Source organism: Terrapene carolina, unplaced genomic scaffold (assembly GCF_002925995.2).
Source record: "Terrapene carolina triunguis isolate 2854851 unplaced genomic scaffold, T_m_triunguis-2.0 Scaffold31355, whole genome shotgun sequence".
NCBI lineage: Eukaryota > Metazoa > Chordata > Testudines > Emydidae > Terrapene > Terrapene triunguis.
Window position 1 is genome coordinate 13,065 of NW_020695706.1, and position 12,544 is coordinate 25,608.

Below are 12,544 nucleotides of genomic sequence, written 5' to 3' on the forward strand. Positions count from 1 at the left end.
GGCAGTGCCCTGGAGGGCGTTGGGGCAGGGCTGTCTGCGGGGGGCAGAGCCATCGTGGGGGGCTGGCCCCCCTCACCTGGGCGATCCGCTCCCCCAGTCGCTCCAGCTCGTTGTTCTGCTCGTTGACGTAGTTGAACTGGGCGAAATTCCGGTCCTCAACTGGGAGGGGGAGGGAGGTGTCAGAGCCCCTGACCGAAAAGAGCCCCCCCTCCCCCGACAGACCCCTTCCCCCGGACTGGAGAAACCCCATAGACACCCCCCGCGGACCAGAGAGGCATCCTTCCCCCCGACAGGCCCCCCTCGACAGACCCCTCCCCCTCCACCAGAGTCAGCTCCCCCAACAGACCCCAGCCCTCGGACGGGAGAGAGAGCCCCCCGCCTGGGGCCGGAGCCGAGCCAGCGCCCCCTGCCCGTCACCTGCTATGAATTTCTCCACCAGCACATCCAGGTCGTCCTCCCCTGTCAGCTGTTGGATCTGCTTGAAGGCAGCTTCACAGGACTCCAGCAGCTCCTCCCTGGGGTCCCGGTGCTTCCCCTCGGCCTCCTCTTGCTCTGAACGGGGAGTAAACCGGACACGGTCAGAGCCCCTCAGCCACCGAACCCAGGAGTCCTGGCTCCCAGGCCCCGTGCTCTAATCACTAGACCTCACTCCCCTCCCAGAGCAGGGGAGAGAACAGAGGAGTCCTGGCTCCCAGCCCCTCCCCCCCCCCCCCGCTCTAGCCACTAGACCCCACTCTCCTCCCAGAGTCAGGAGAGAACCCAGGCGTCCCGGCTAGTACCTCTCTTGCGCTTGGCCTCCAGCGCCTCCTGGGTGAACGTCCGCTCCTGCACCTTGACATCCAGGAAGTGGCGTAAGCGCCGGTCGTGGTCCAGGACCCGCTGCAGCTCCTTCATCTCGGCCCCATGCTGGGCCAAGTCCTTCTCCGCCTTCTCCCTCAGCTGCCCCAGCTTGGTCTGGGCCTCATCCCTGCAGGAGGGGAGGGGAGCAATAAAAGTGGGTGCCCTGCCCACAGACAGCCTGCAAAGCCCTGGACAGAACCCAGGAGTCCGGGCTCCCAGCCTGCCCCCCTGCTCTAACCAATAGACCCCACTCCCCCCCCCAGAGCCTGGGAAAGAACCCAGGCATCCTGGCTCCCAACTCCCAATCCCCTGCTCTAACCACTAGATCCCATTCCCCTCCCAGAGCCAGGGAGAGAACCCAGGAGTCCTGGCTCCCCCACTCTATGCAGTAGGAGATACCAAGACCCCGGACCTGCCCTTCCCGGGCCCCCATGGAGGGTGCAGGGGGCTCAGTTTCCACAGCCCGACTAGACCTTGGCTTCTGCTGGAGGGGGCAGTGCCCTGGGGCAAGATCAGACAGGCCCGTGACATGTGTGCGGATGGGGTGGCCGATCCTGAGTGCACGGAGCAGCGGGTTGGGGGGGAAGATTGTGGGGCCAGCAGAGGGGCACCCTGGAGACAGGAGGGGTTGCTGTGGGTCTCCTTGGCACCATGTGTCCAGTAGGAGGCACCAGGGGCCAGCAGGGGGCGCTGTGGGCCAGCGGGAGGCGCTGTGGGCCAGCAGGGGGCGCAGTGGGGCTAGCAGGTGGTGCCGGGGGCCCTACCTAGCATCAAAGGCCGAGGAGGAGGAGTCGATCACGGCTCCAATGGCTTTCCGCGTCTCCTGCAGCTCCTGGGAATCAAAGGGAGAAGGTCATAGGCTTCTCTCAGCCAATCCCTCCGTTCTGGCCCCGTGTCACAGCGGGATCTCTGTCAGCCAATCAAATCCCTCCGTTCTGGCCCTGTGTCACAGCAGGACCTTCACTGGCCAATCAGACTTCTCCATCCCACACCAATTTCTTAACAAGACCTTTGTTGGCCAATTAGATGCCTGCTTCCCACTGGGGCCAGCATCAGCCAACCACAACCCTTCATTTTATGCACATCACCGGGGGGGAAGGGTCCTATCAGACACCAATCAGAGCCCAACTGGTGGGTGGGGCCAAACCCTGTGTGCACCTCCCAGTGGTGCCCATTGGTGCCTCAGTTTCCCATGTTGGGCTCTGTGGGGACTGATGGGTCCCTGGTCACCATGTGACAGGCTGGGTGCAGGGGGTACATGCAGCTTGAACCATGAAGGGAAAGACGGGGTTAACAGCCATCACCACCGGCTCTAACCTTTAGTCCTCACTCCCCACCCCCAAGCCGGGGAGAGAACCCAGGCGTCCTGGCTCCCAGCCCCCCGCTCCCCTGGCAGAGCTCTCACCCTCTCCAGCCTGCGGTAAAGGTGTTCGAAGCGCCCACGTTCGATGCGTAGGGTCTCCAGCTCCTCGCGCAGGCTGGCGTTCAGCACCAGCTGGGAGTTGAACCGGGCTGATGCCTGAAGAGAACCAGGGGTGCTGGCATTAGCCCCCCTGAGGGCCCAGGCGCCTGGTGAAGCCTCCCAATGTGGAACACAGCCTCACTCCCCGGGGCCGGCAACTACACCCCATTCCCCTCCCCGAGCCGGGAGAGAACCCAGGCGTCCTGGCTCCCAGCCCCTCTGCTCTAACCCCTATCCTCCACTCCCCTCCCCGAGCCAGGAGAGAACCCAGGCGTCCTGGCTCCCAGCCCCTCTGCTCTAACCCTTATCCTCCACTCCCCTGCCAGAGCGGGGGATAGAACCCAGGCTCCCCTCGCCTGCTCTAACCACTAGCGTCCCCTCCGGCAGTGACAGCCCTGCCCCCCCTCACCTTGTCCAGCTGGTTCTCCAGGGCGTGCACCCTCCTCTGGCCCTGGGCTTTGTGCCGCTGGCTGACTCCTGCACTGCCCGCCTGCTTCGCCAGCCCTGCCAGCCGCTTCTCCCAGCTCCGGATCTGCCGGGGGGGACACACCGTTCGGAACCACAGCCCGAGCCCCACGGCCTCACTGCCTTGTGTGCCCCGTAGCACCCCCAAGAGCTTCTGGGTGATGCCCAGCAGTGCCCTTTGGGATGGACAGAGGAAGGGGGCACCAAAGCCAACCGCCAGCCAGAGGAAGGGGGACATCTTGGCCTGATCCCCCAGGCTCTGTCCCAGAGCATGCTGGGATGCACTGTAGCATCATAAGAACACAAGAACGGCCATACTGGGTGAGACCAAAGATCCATCAAGCCCATTATCCTGTCCTCTGACAGTGGCCAATGGCAGGTGCCCCAAAGGGAATGAACAGACAGGTTCTCATCAAGTGATCCATGCCCTGTCACCCAATCCCAGCTTCTGGCAAACAGAGGCTAAGGACACCATCCCTGCCCATCCTGGCTAATAGCCATTGATGGACCTGTCCTCCATGAATCTATCTAGCTCCCTTTTGAACCCCGTTATAGTATTGGCCTTCACGACATCCTCTGGCAAGGAGTTCCAGAGGTTGACAGTGTGTTGCATGAAAAAATATTTTCTTGTGTTTGTTTTAAACCTGTTACCTATTAATTTCACTTGGTGGCCCCTTGTTCTTGTATTATGAGAAGGCGTAAATAACACTTCCTTAATTTACTTTCTCTATACCACTCATGATTTTATAGACCTCTATCATATCCCCCCTTAGTCGCCTCTTTTCCAAGCTGAAAAGTCCCAGTCTTATGAATCTCTCCTCATACGGCAGCCGTTCTATACCCCTAATCATTTTTGTTGCCCTTTTCTGAACCTTTTCCAATTCCAATATTTTTTTTTTTGAGATGGGGCGACCACATCTGCACACAGTATTCAAGGTGTGGGCGTGCCATGGATTTATATAGAAGCAATATGATATTTTCTGTCTTATTATCTATCCCTTTCTTGATGAGTCCCAACCTTCTGTTCGCTTTTTTGACTGCCGCTGCACATTGAGTGGATGATTTCAGAGAACCATCCACAATGTTTCCAAGATCTCTTTCTTGAGTGGTAACAGCTAATTTAGACCCCATCATTATATATGTATAGTTGGGATTATGTTTTCCAATGTGCATTACTTTGCATTTATCAACATTGAATTTCAACTGCCATTTTGTTGCCCACTCACCCAGTTTTGTGAGATTCTTTTGTAGCTCTTCGCAGTCTGCCTGGGACTTAACTATCTTGAGTAGTTTTGTATCATCTGCAAATTTTGCCACCGCACTATTTACCCCTTTTTCCAGATCGTTTATGAATATGTTGAACAGGACTCGGCCCAGTACAGACCCCTGGGGGACACCACTATTTACCTCTCTCCATTCTGAAAACTGGCCATTTATTCCTACCCCTTGTTTCCTATCTTTTAACCAGTTACCAATCCATGAGAGGACCTTCCCTCTTATCCCATGACTGCTTACTTTGCTTAAGAGCCCTTGGTGAGGGACCTTGTCAAAGGCTTTCTGAAAATCTAAGTACACTGGATCCACTGGATCCCCCTTGTCCACATGCTTGTTGACTCCCTCAAAGAATTCTAGTAGATTGGTGAGGCATGATTTCCCTTTACAAAACCCATGTTGACTATTTCCTAACAAATTATGTTCATCTGTGTGTCTGACAATTTTGTTCTTTACGCTAGTTTCACCCAATTTGCTACTGAAGTGAGGCTTACTGGCCTGTAGTTGCCAGGGTCACCTCTGGAGGCCTTTTTAAAAACTGGCGTCACATTAGCTATCCTCCAGTCAGTTGGTACAGAAGCTGATTTAAATGATAGGTTACAGATGACGGTTAGTAGTGCTGCAATTTCATATTTGAGTTCCTTCAGAACTCTTGGGTGAATACCATCAGGTCCTGGAGACTTATTACTGTTTCGTTTATCAATTTGTTCCAAAACCGCCTCTAATGACACCTCCATTTGGGACAGTTCCTCAGATCTGTCACCCCAAAAGAATGGCTCAGGTTTGGGAATCTCCCTCACATCCTCAACAGTGAAGACCTATGCAAATAATTCATTTAGTTTCTCTGCAATGGCCTTATCGTCATTGAGTGCTCCTTTAGCATCTCGGTCGTCCAGTGGCCCCACTGGTTGTTTAGCAGGCTTTCTACTTCTGATGTATTTAAAAAACCTTTGGCTATGACTTTTGGAGTCTTTGGCTAGCTGTGCTTCAAATTCTTTTTTGGTCTTTCTAATTATATTTTTACACTTCATTTGCCAGAGTTTATGCTCTTTTCTAGTTTCTTCATTAGGATTTATCTTCCACTTTTTAAAGGATGCCTTTTTGCCTCTCACTGCTTCTTTTACTTTGTTGTTTAACCACGGTGGCTCTTTTCTGGTTCTCTTACTATGTTTTTTAATTTGGGGGATACATTTCAGTTGAACCTCTATTATGGTGTCTTTAAAAAGTTTCCACGCGGCTTACAGGGATTTCACTTTTGGTACTGTACCTTTAAATTTCTCTTTCACTAACCCCTACATTTATGTGTAGTTCCCCTTTCTGAAATCATTCACGGTCTTGTGGGTAATTCCCCGCATAGCATTGTGGGATAGAGGAAGAGCCACACCGAGCCTCTCCACCACGCCCATCCCATCCTGTTCACTCACCAGGGAACAGGAGAAGGGGGGAGCCCTGCCAGGGACACAGTCTGATTGCCGCAGCCCCACTCCCGTCCCCGAGCCAGGAGAGAACCCAGGTGTCCTGGCTCCCAGCCCCTCTGCTCAAACCATTAGATCCCACTCCCCTTCCAGAGGCAGGGAGAGAACCCAGGAGTCCTGGCTCCCAGCCCCTCTGCTCTAACCACTACATCACCCTACCAGTCCAGTGGTACCTCCTGGTCTAGCTGGGTCACCGTCCTCTTCTCGGCGGCCGCCTGCTCCTCCACCTGGTCCTGGTTCCGCAGCAGGGCGCGTAGGCTGCCGGCCTGCTCCTGCTCCCGCTGCCTGTTGGCACGGCCCTCCGCCACCCGCAGGTTCCACAGCAGCCCCTTCCGCTCCTTCTCCAGCCGCTGCAGGTCGGCCCTGCCGGAGACACCAGGGTGGCCAGCAGAGATGGGCGGCAGGGACAGGCGCCGGGTGGCAGGCAGCGTCGGGGTGGGATGGTGGCAGCGGTGGGGCCCCATGGTACAGGGTGGAGGGTAGGCGGGGTATGCTGGGGCCCAGCACGCAGGGGGCAGCGGGGGCTGGATCTACTGGAGGGTGTGGAGCATCGGGGGAAGAGGATGGAGAGAACTTGTGGGAGGGTGTGCGAGCTAGTGTGTGTGATTGTGTGTGTGTGTTTGTGTGATGTGGTGGGTGTCAGTGTGCGGGATCAGGTGGGAGATGGTGTGTGCGTGATCTGGTGGCTGTCAGAGAGATCTGGTGTGTGATCTATGGTGATCTGGCATGTGTTGGTGGGATCTAGTGTGATCTGGTGTCTGCGCAGTGTCGTGTGCGAGAGGGATCTAACATGGGCTCTTGTGGGCAGGTAAGTCTGGGTCACCTGGTGTGTGTGTGTGAGCTAGGGTTTGAGTGTGGGTGTTCAAGTGTGCGAGTGTGATCTAGTGTGAGCTTGTCTGACTGTATGCCTCTGTGTGATCTACTGCGTGTGATTCAATGTGGGACTCGTGTGTGATCTCGTCCGAGTGAGTGTGAGCATGTGGGGGGAGGGGGGCGGAGGGCAGTGACCCAGCCTAGTGTGTGTGTGTGGGATGGGAGAGTGTTGCTAGGCCCACGTGGGTTGTTAGGGGGCTGAGTGTTACATCAATAACGCATCAGTGTGCAGAGGGGAGTGTGTCAGTCTGTGTTACGGTATGTGGGGGGTGTCAGTTGCGTTGTATAGGTTTGTGTGTTGAACCTGCCCCCCAGCCCGGTGACCCCGACCCCTGGAATCTTTCCTGGGTCCCTCCCTCTAGCCTGGTGACCCCGCCCCCTGGGATCATTCCCAGGCCCCTCCCCCCAGCCCGGTGACCCTGCTCTCAGGGATAATTCCCAGGTCTCCTGCCCCAGCTCGGTGACCTGGGCCCCAGGGACCGCAAGGGGGTACGTACAGCTGCTTGCGGATGGTCTCCTGGGACTGCAGGGTGTAGGCATGGCGGTCACCCACTAGCAGCCGGAACTGGCGCTGCAGCTTGGCCAGCTCGCTCTCGGCTGTGGGGGGGGGTGAGATTGCGGGGGGGTCAGAAAAGGGGGGAAGGGAATCGTTAGAGAAGGCAGCAGACGAGTCTGAGGCCTTTGTCATCTGCGGACAAGATTCTCTGTCTTGTCACACCAAGGCCCCGTGACGTCACGCCAAGGCCATGCCCCATCACGCCAAGGCCCCATCATGTCATGCCAAGGTCTGCCATGGCCTCACCCTGTCACGTCAATACCCCATCCCATCACGCCAAGACCCCTTATCATACCAAGGTCCCACTTCCTCATTCCAAGGTCCCACATCTTGGGGTGAAGCGTTGGCATCATCCCAGCCACAAGACAATGCTCCGGACTGGTACAGAGTTGGGGGTGGGATATCAGGGGATCGGAGGGGCTAAAGGCAGAGGGCAGGGCCGGGTTCTCATCTCAGCCCCCCCCCCCCCTCGGGGCCAATCCAGAGTCACTCCTATTTGCAATGGGGACAAAGCCAGGTTCTGATCTCAGCCCTCTGGGGTCAATCCGGAGTCACCCCTGTTTGCAATGGGGGCAGGACCAGGTTCTGATCTCAGCTCCCTGGGGTCAATCCAAAGTCTGTTAAGTTCAGCAATCTGGCTAAGTGGGGTGCTGCCCCCATCCCCAGAGGCAGGATTGGTCCTCTGGCCACCAGCCCTGCTGCCCCCCTCCCAGATGCCATCCCAGCAGCCAGAGGCATCTGGGAGGGGGGCAGCAGGGATGGCTCTTCCCCAGGGCGGCCTGGCAGGGAAGGACACGTCCCCCAGCGTGCGGGGGGGAACCCCTCACCCTGGCTGGGCTGATGGGGTAGTGCTGGGAGGGCCGGGGTATTGTTACCGCCAGCTCCTGGGACCGAGGGCATGGGGCAGGGATCAGACAGAGATGTGGGGCGGGGAGAGAAAACAGGGAGGGCACCAGAGTGGTGGGGTCACGAGTAGGGAGCCCCATGTGGCACTGGGACAACAGGCTGTGAGGGGGGGCACCCAGGGGGCTAGATAAAGGGGCGGGACCATGCTGGGGGGCACTGGAGCCAGAGAACAGGGCCGCACAGGGGGGCATCAGGGAGGCAGAGCACAGAGGGTGGGACCATGCAGAGTGCGGGGAGGGGGGGGGGGCAGGAAGGGCATGTGATAGGTACCAGGGGGGAGAGCACGGGGACGGGGCTGTGTGGAGTCACTGGGGGTGCAGAGCACAGGGGGCAGGGCCACGCGGAGGGCACCGGCGGCAGGTCCACGCTGGAGGCAGCGGGGTAGCTCCCATTCTGTCTGGTGGCAGCCAGGAGACGCCAATCCCTAGCCTTCCCACAATGCCCTGGGGCAGAGCCATTACCGATGCCCTCCAGGTCCAGGTCGCTGCCCTCCGAGCGGGTACTTGAGGCAGATCGGTGCAGCGGCATCTTCTCCTCCTCCTCCTCGCAGACAGGTGGCCAAGAAAGAGAGTGGGGAGAGAGAGAGAGAGGGCTTTTAACTGGACCCCGGCTGTCACGGCCCAGAGACAGACAGGGGTGCAGGGGCCGCGGCTGGACACTGGGGGCACGCCGGGGGTGCCCAGCCCAGCACTGGGGCATCAGGAGAGGGGGCAACCTCCGAGGCTCTGGGGCAGGCCTCGCGCTGTCAGGCATGTGGCTGATTCTGGGGTGGGGCATCACAAGCCTTGGAGGGGTTGGGGAAGGCGTGGGGCTGGTGCATAGGGGCTAGGAGGGTTTAAGGAGTTGGAGGGTGGAGTGGGATTGGGGGGGAAGGTTCTGGGAGCTGTGGAGTTTGGAGTGGGGTCATTTGGGAGCAAAGGATCAGGTGGTTCTGTGGCTGGGGGCAGGTTCAGGTGGTCAAGGCGAGTTTGGGGGAAGGTTCGGAGAATCGGGGGGAGTGGAAGAAAGATTCAGGGGTCAGAGGTGAATTTGGGGGGGAAGGGTCAGGGGAAGGTTTGGGGGCTCAGGGGAGAGTTTGGGGGGAAGGTTCAGGGGGTAAGTGGGAATTTGGGGGGGTTATAATAAATATATGGAGATATACCTATAGAACTGGAAGGGACCCTGAAATGTCATCAAATCCAGCTCCCTGCCTTCACTAGCAGGACCATTTATTCCTACCCCTTGTTTCCTATCTTTTAACCAGTTACGAATCCATGAGAGAACCCCTCAAGTTCTGATTTTGCCCCAGATCCCTAAGTGGCCCCCTCAAGGATTGAGCTCACAACCCTGGGTTTAGCAGGCCAATGCTCAAACCACTGAGCTATCCCTCCCCCCCTGGGTTCAGGGGGGTCAGTGGTGAATTTGGGGGGAAGGTTCAGGGGGTTGGGGTGAGTTTGGGGGAAAGGTTCGGGGGGCTCGGGGGAAAGTTCAGGGGTTGGGGTGAGTTTGGGGGGAAGGTTTGGGGGCTCAGGGGAGAGTTTGGGGGGAAGGTTCAGGGGCTAAGTGGGAATTTGGGGGGGTTCAGGGGGTCAGTGGTGAATTTGGGGGGAAGGTTCAGGGATTGGGGTGAGTTTGGGGGGAAGGTTTGGGAGGCTCAGGGGAGAGTTTAGGGGGAAAGTTCAGGGGTCGGTGGTGAGTTGGGGGAAGGTTCTGGGGGGTCAGTGGTGAGTTGGGTACAAGGTTTGGAGGCTCAGGGGAGAGTTTGGGGGGAAGGTTTAGGGTGGGGGGGAGATCTGGGATCCGATTTCCTTCCTAGCCCCAGTACCCCCCACCCCTGGGTGCCGGGATTTACCTCACTCTCCGGCAGCCAGTCCGGGGGGGGATGGTCAGTGGGCTCGGGGGGAGCCCAGCCCGTGACAGGCACAGGGAGGTGCGGGGATCACGCCTGGCCTCTCCTCGCCTGCCAGCATCGCCGCCCCCCACACCCACACCACCCGAGTTGTTAGCAACCGTCTCCAGGAAGCAGAAATACCTCAACCAATGGGGGGAGAGGACGGAGCCCTGGGGGTGGGAGAAAAGGGGGACGTGTCAGATTAGGGGGAACAGGAGATCCATGCTGGAAAATCCCCTTTATTCCCCTCACCAACCCCACACCTCCCTTTCCCCCACTCCACCCCACACCCATCCCCCCTCCCCACCCCAATCACAAACACACCTCCATCCCTCCTGCCCCCAGCCATGCAGAATGTCTACACTGCGGGGGACTGGGAGCCAGGACTCCTGGGTTCTATCCCGGCTCTGGGAGGGGAGTGGGGCCTAGTGGTTAGAGGGGGTGCGATGGCTGGGTTAACAGGGAGGCATTTATTTCCGAACCAGGGAGCCGCCAGGTGCCTGAACCGGGGATGGCAGGTTGGGGTGGGGGCCTGCTGGGGTGCGGGATGCCAGGATGTGGGGGAGGAGCCGAGGGGCTGTGGAGCTGGAGGCTACAGGGTGAGGGAGGACACGTGACACTGCCCCCTTCCCCAGCGGCTCTGTGTCCGGATGGGATGGCTGCTCTGTCACAACCACAGGGGGGCGCCATTGCTGCTCGGGGTTGTTTCATTTCACCTGGGTGCCCTCAGGTCGCGCTAAGACTCAGTCCCCTGTCCGCCCCCTCCTGTCATGCCAACATACCATCATGTCATGCCAAGGCCCTACCCCAAAGACACATCAGGTCACACCAAGACACTGTCCCATCTCACCACGGCCCCAGAAGCTCCCGCCACGCCCCAGTTACAGCAGGCCATGGCAAGCCAAGGCCCCGTCATGCCAAGGCCCCATCAAGTCACACCATGGCCCCACTACACCACGGTCCTGACAGGTCACACCGAGGCCACATCACTCCAAAGACCTGTCACACCAAGGACCCGGCAGATCATGCCATCACGCCAAGGCCCCGTCCAGTCACACCAAGGTCCCGTCCAATCATACCAAGGTCCCAGCAGGTCATGCCAAGGCCCCAGTCACCCCGTCTCGTCAAGGCACTGTCATGCCAAGACCCTGTCCAGTCACACCAAGACCCCGTCACACTAAGGTCCTGTCACACCAAGGCCCCATCACGCCAAGGCCCCGGCCGGTCATGCCAAGGCCCCGACAGCTCATGCCAAGGCCACGTCAGGTCACACCAAGGCCCCGTCACGCCAAGGCCCCGGCAGCTCACGCCAAGGCCACGTCAGGTCACGCCAAGGCCCCGGCAGCTCACGCCAAGACCACGTCAGGTCATGCCAAGGCCCCGGCAGCTCACGCCAAGGCCCCGGCTGGTCATGCCAAGGCACCGGCAGCTCACACCAAGGCCCCGTCACGCCAAGGCCCTGTCAGCTCACACGAAGGCCCTGTCAGGTCACACCAAGGCCCCATATCCTGCCCTGGGGGGTGATGGGGTCTCACCAGGAGGCCAGGCCAGGGGGCGGAGCCTGGAGCCACTCCCTCCGCCAGGCTCCTGAATCACCACTCTGAGCAGGGCCAGGCCGACATTGCGCATGCGCTATCCCAACAGCTCCCTTCTTCCTTCCCCCACCCTCCACCGAGGCCTCGCCCCGTGCGCAAACCCCGCCCCTTTCGGCTGCCCCCGTCCTCCAGCGGGCGCCCCGCGCATGCGCGGTTCCTCCTTCCCTTTTCTGTGGCGGGAGTCGGGATGGGAGTTGTGTGCTGAGACTGGGAAGTGGATGGAGGGCTGGGCGTTGGATGCATTGGGGCACGTGCACAGCTGGGGCGTTGGATGCATTGGGGCATGTGCATAGGTAGCTGTGGGGGCGGGTGCATTGGGAAGCAGGGTGCACGGATGGGGGGGGGGGGGGCGGGGGGGGGGGGGGGGGGGGGGAGGGAGGCAGGTGCAGGGCGGGGGGGCTGGGCGCATTGTGGCACGTGAATAGCTGGGGGAGCCCGGTGCATGGGGGCGGGGATGCACAGCTGGGTTGCCGAGTGCATTGGGAAGTGGGGTGCACAGCTGGGTTGCCGAGTGCATTGGGGAGTGGGGTGCACAGCTGGGTTGCCGAGTGCGTTGGGGAGTGGGGTGCACTGCTGGGTGCATTGGCGGATGGGGTGCACAGCTGGGGAGCTGGGTGCACTGGGGTGCACAGCTGGGTGCATGGCGGGGGGGATGTACATCTGGGTTGCCGAGTGGGGTGCACAGCTGGGGAGGCAGATGCATGAGCAGGGTCCTGGTACAGCTGCATGAATACAGCCAGGAGAGGGTGGGGCTGCTGGGGGCTGTGTGACTCATGGGCCTTTGGTCACCCACACGCACACCACGCGACACCCCAGCACAGGAAACCACCAAACCCCAACACCCCACCCACCCATCTGTGTTTGTCCCATCACAGCGGTTGCCATTCGGCTTGCGGTGGCTGTTGCCAGGGCACCGCGTGTCTGATTGGGCAGGGGGTTCAGGGGACAGGATGTTGGGTGGGGAAATGATGATACCTAGGTCTGCTTTCCTATTGCCCGATCTCCGCCCCTTTGGGCTCTCAGCCTGGGCTACCTGGGGTCACCACCGGGGGCCCCCACAACAGCCAGGCGGGGGGGGGGGCGCAGCTGCATCCACGGGCATTTGCCTCCTGCACACTGCTGAGCTCTAGACCCCGTTCCCCTCCCAGAGCTGGGCTAGAACCCAGGAGTCCTGGCTCCCAGCCCCCCTGCTCTAACCACTAGACCCCCACTGCCTGCACAGAGCTGGGG

General features: G+C 59.6%; 1 protein-coding gene across 1 annotated transcript in view; it reads right to left on the bottom strand.

Annotated features, from left to right (window-relative positions):
* Nucleotides 1-8,377, bottom strand: part of LOC112124904 (coiled-coil domain-containing protein 114-like) — a 10,810-nt gene extending 2,433 nt beyond the window's left edge. Inside the window, exons 1-9 of the mRNA XM_026662924.2 lie at nt 8,311-8,377; nt 6,885-6,984; nt 5,688-5,877; nt 2,712-2,834; nt 2,246-2,359; nt 1,605-1,672; nt 780-967; nt 418-552; nt 77-159 (exon numbers count right to left, since the gene is read on the bottom strand). Of these exons, the coding sequence (XP_026518709.1) occupies nt 77-159; nt 418-552; nt 780-967; nt 1,605-1,672; nt 2,246-2,359; nt 2,712-2,834; nt 5,688-5,877; nt 6,885-6,984; nt 8,311-8,377 (1,068 nt within the window). The remainder of the gene's footprint in view (nt 1-76; nt 160-417; nt 553-779; nt 968-1,604; nt 1,673-2,245; nt 2,360-2,711; nt 2,835-5,687; nt 5,878-6,884; nt 6,985-8,310) is intronic.
* Nucleotides 8,378-12,544: the final 4,167 nt, after the last annotated feature.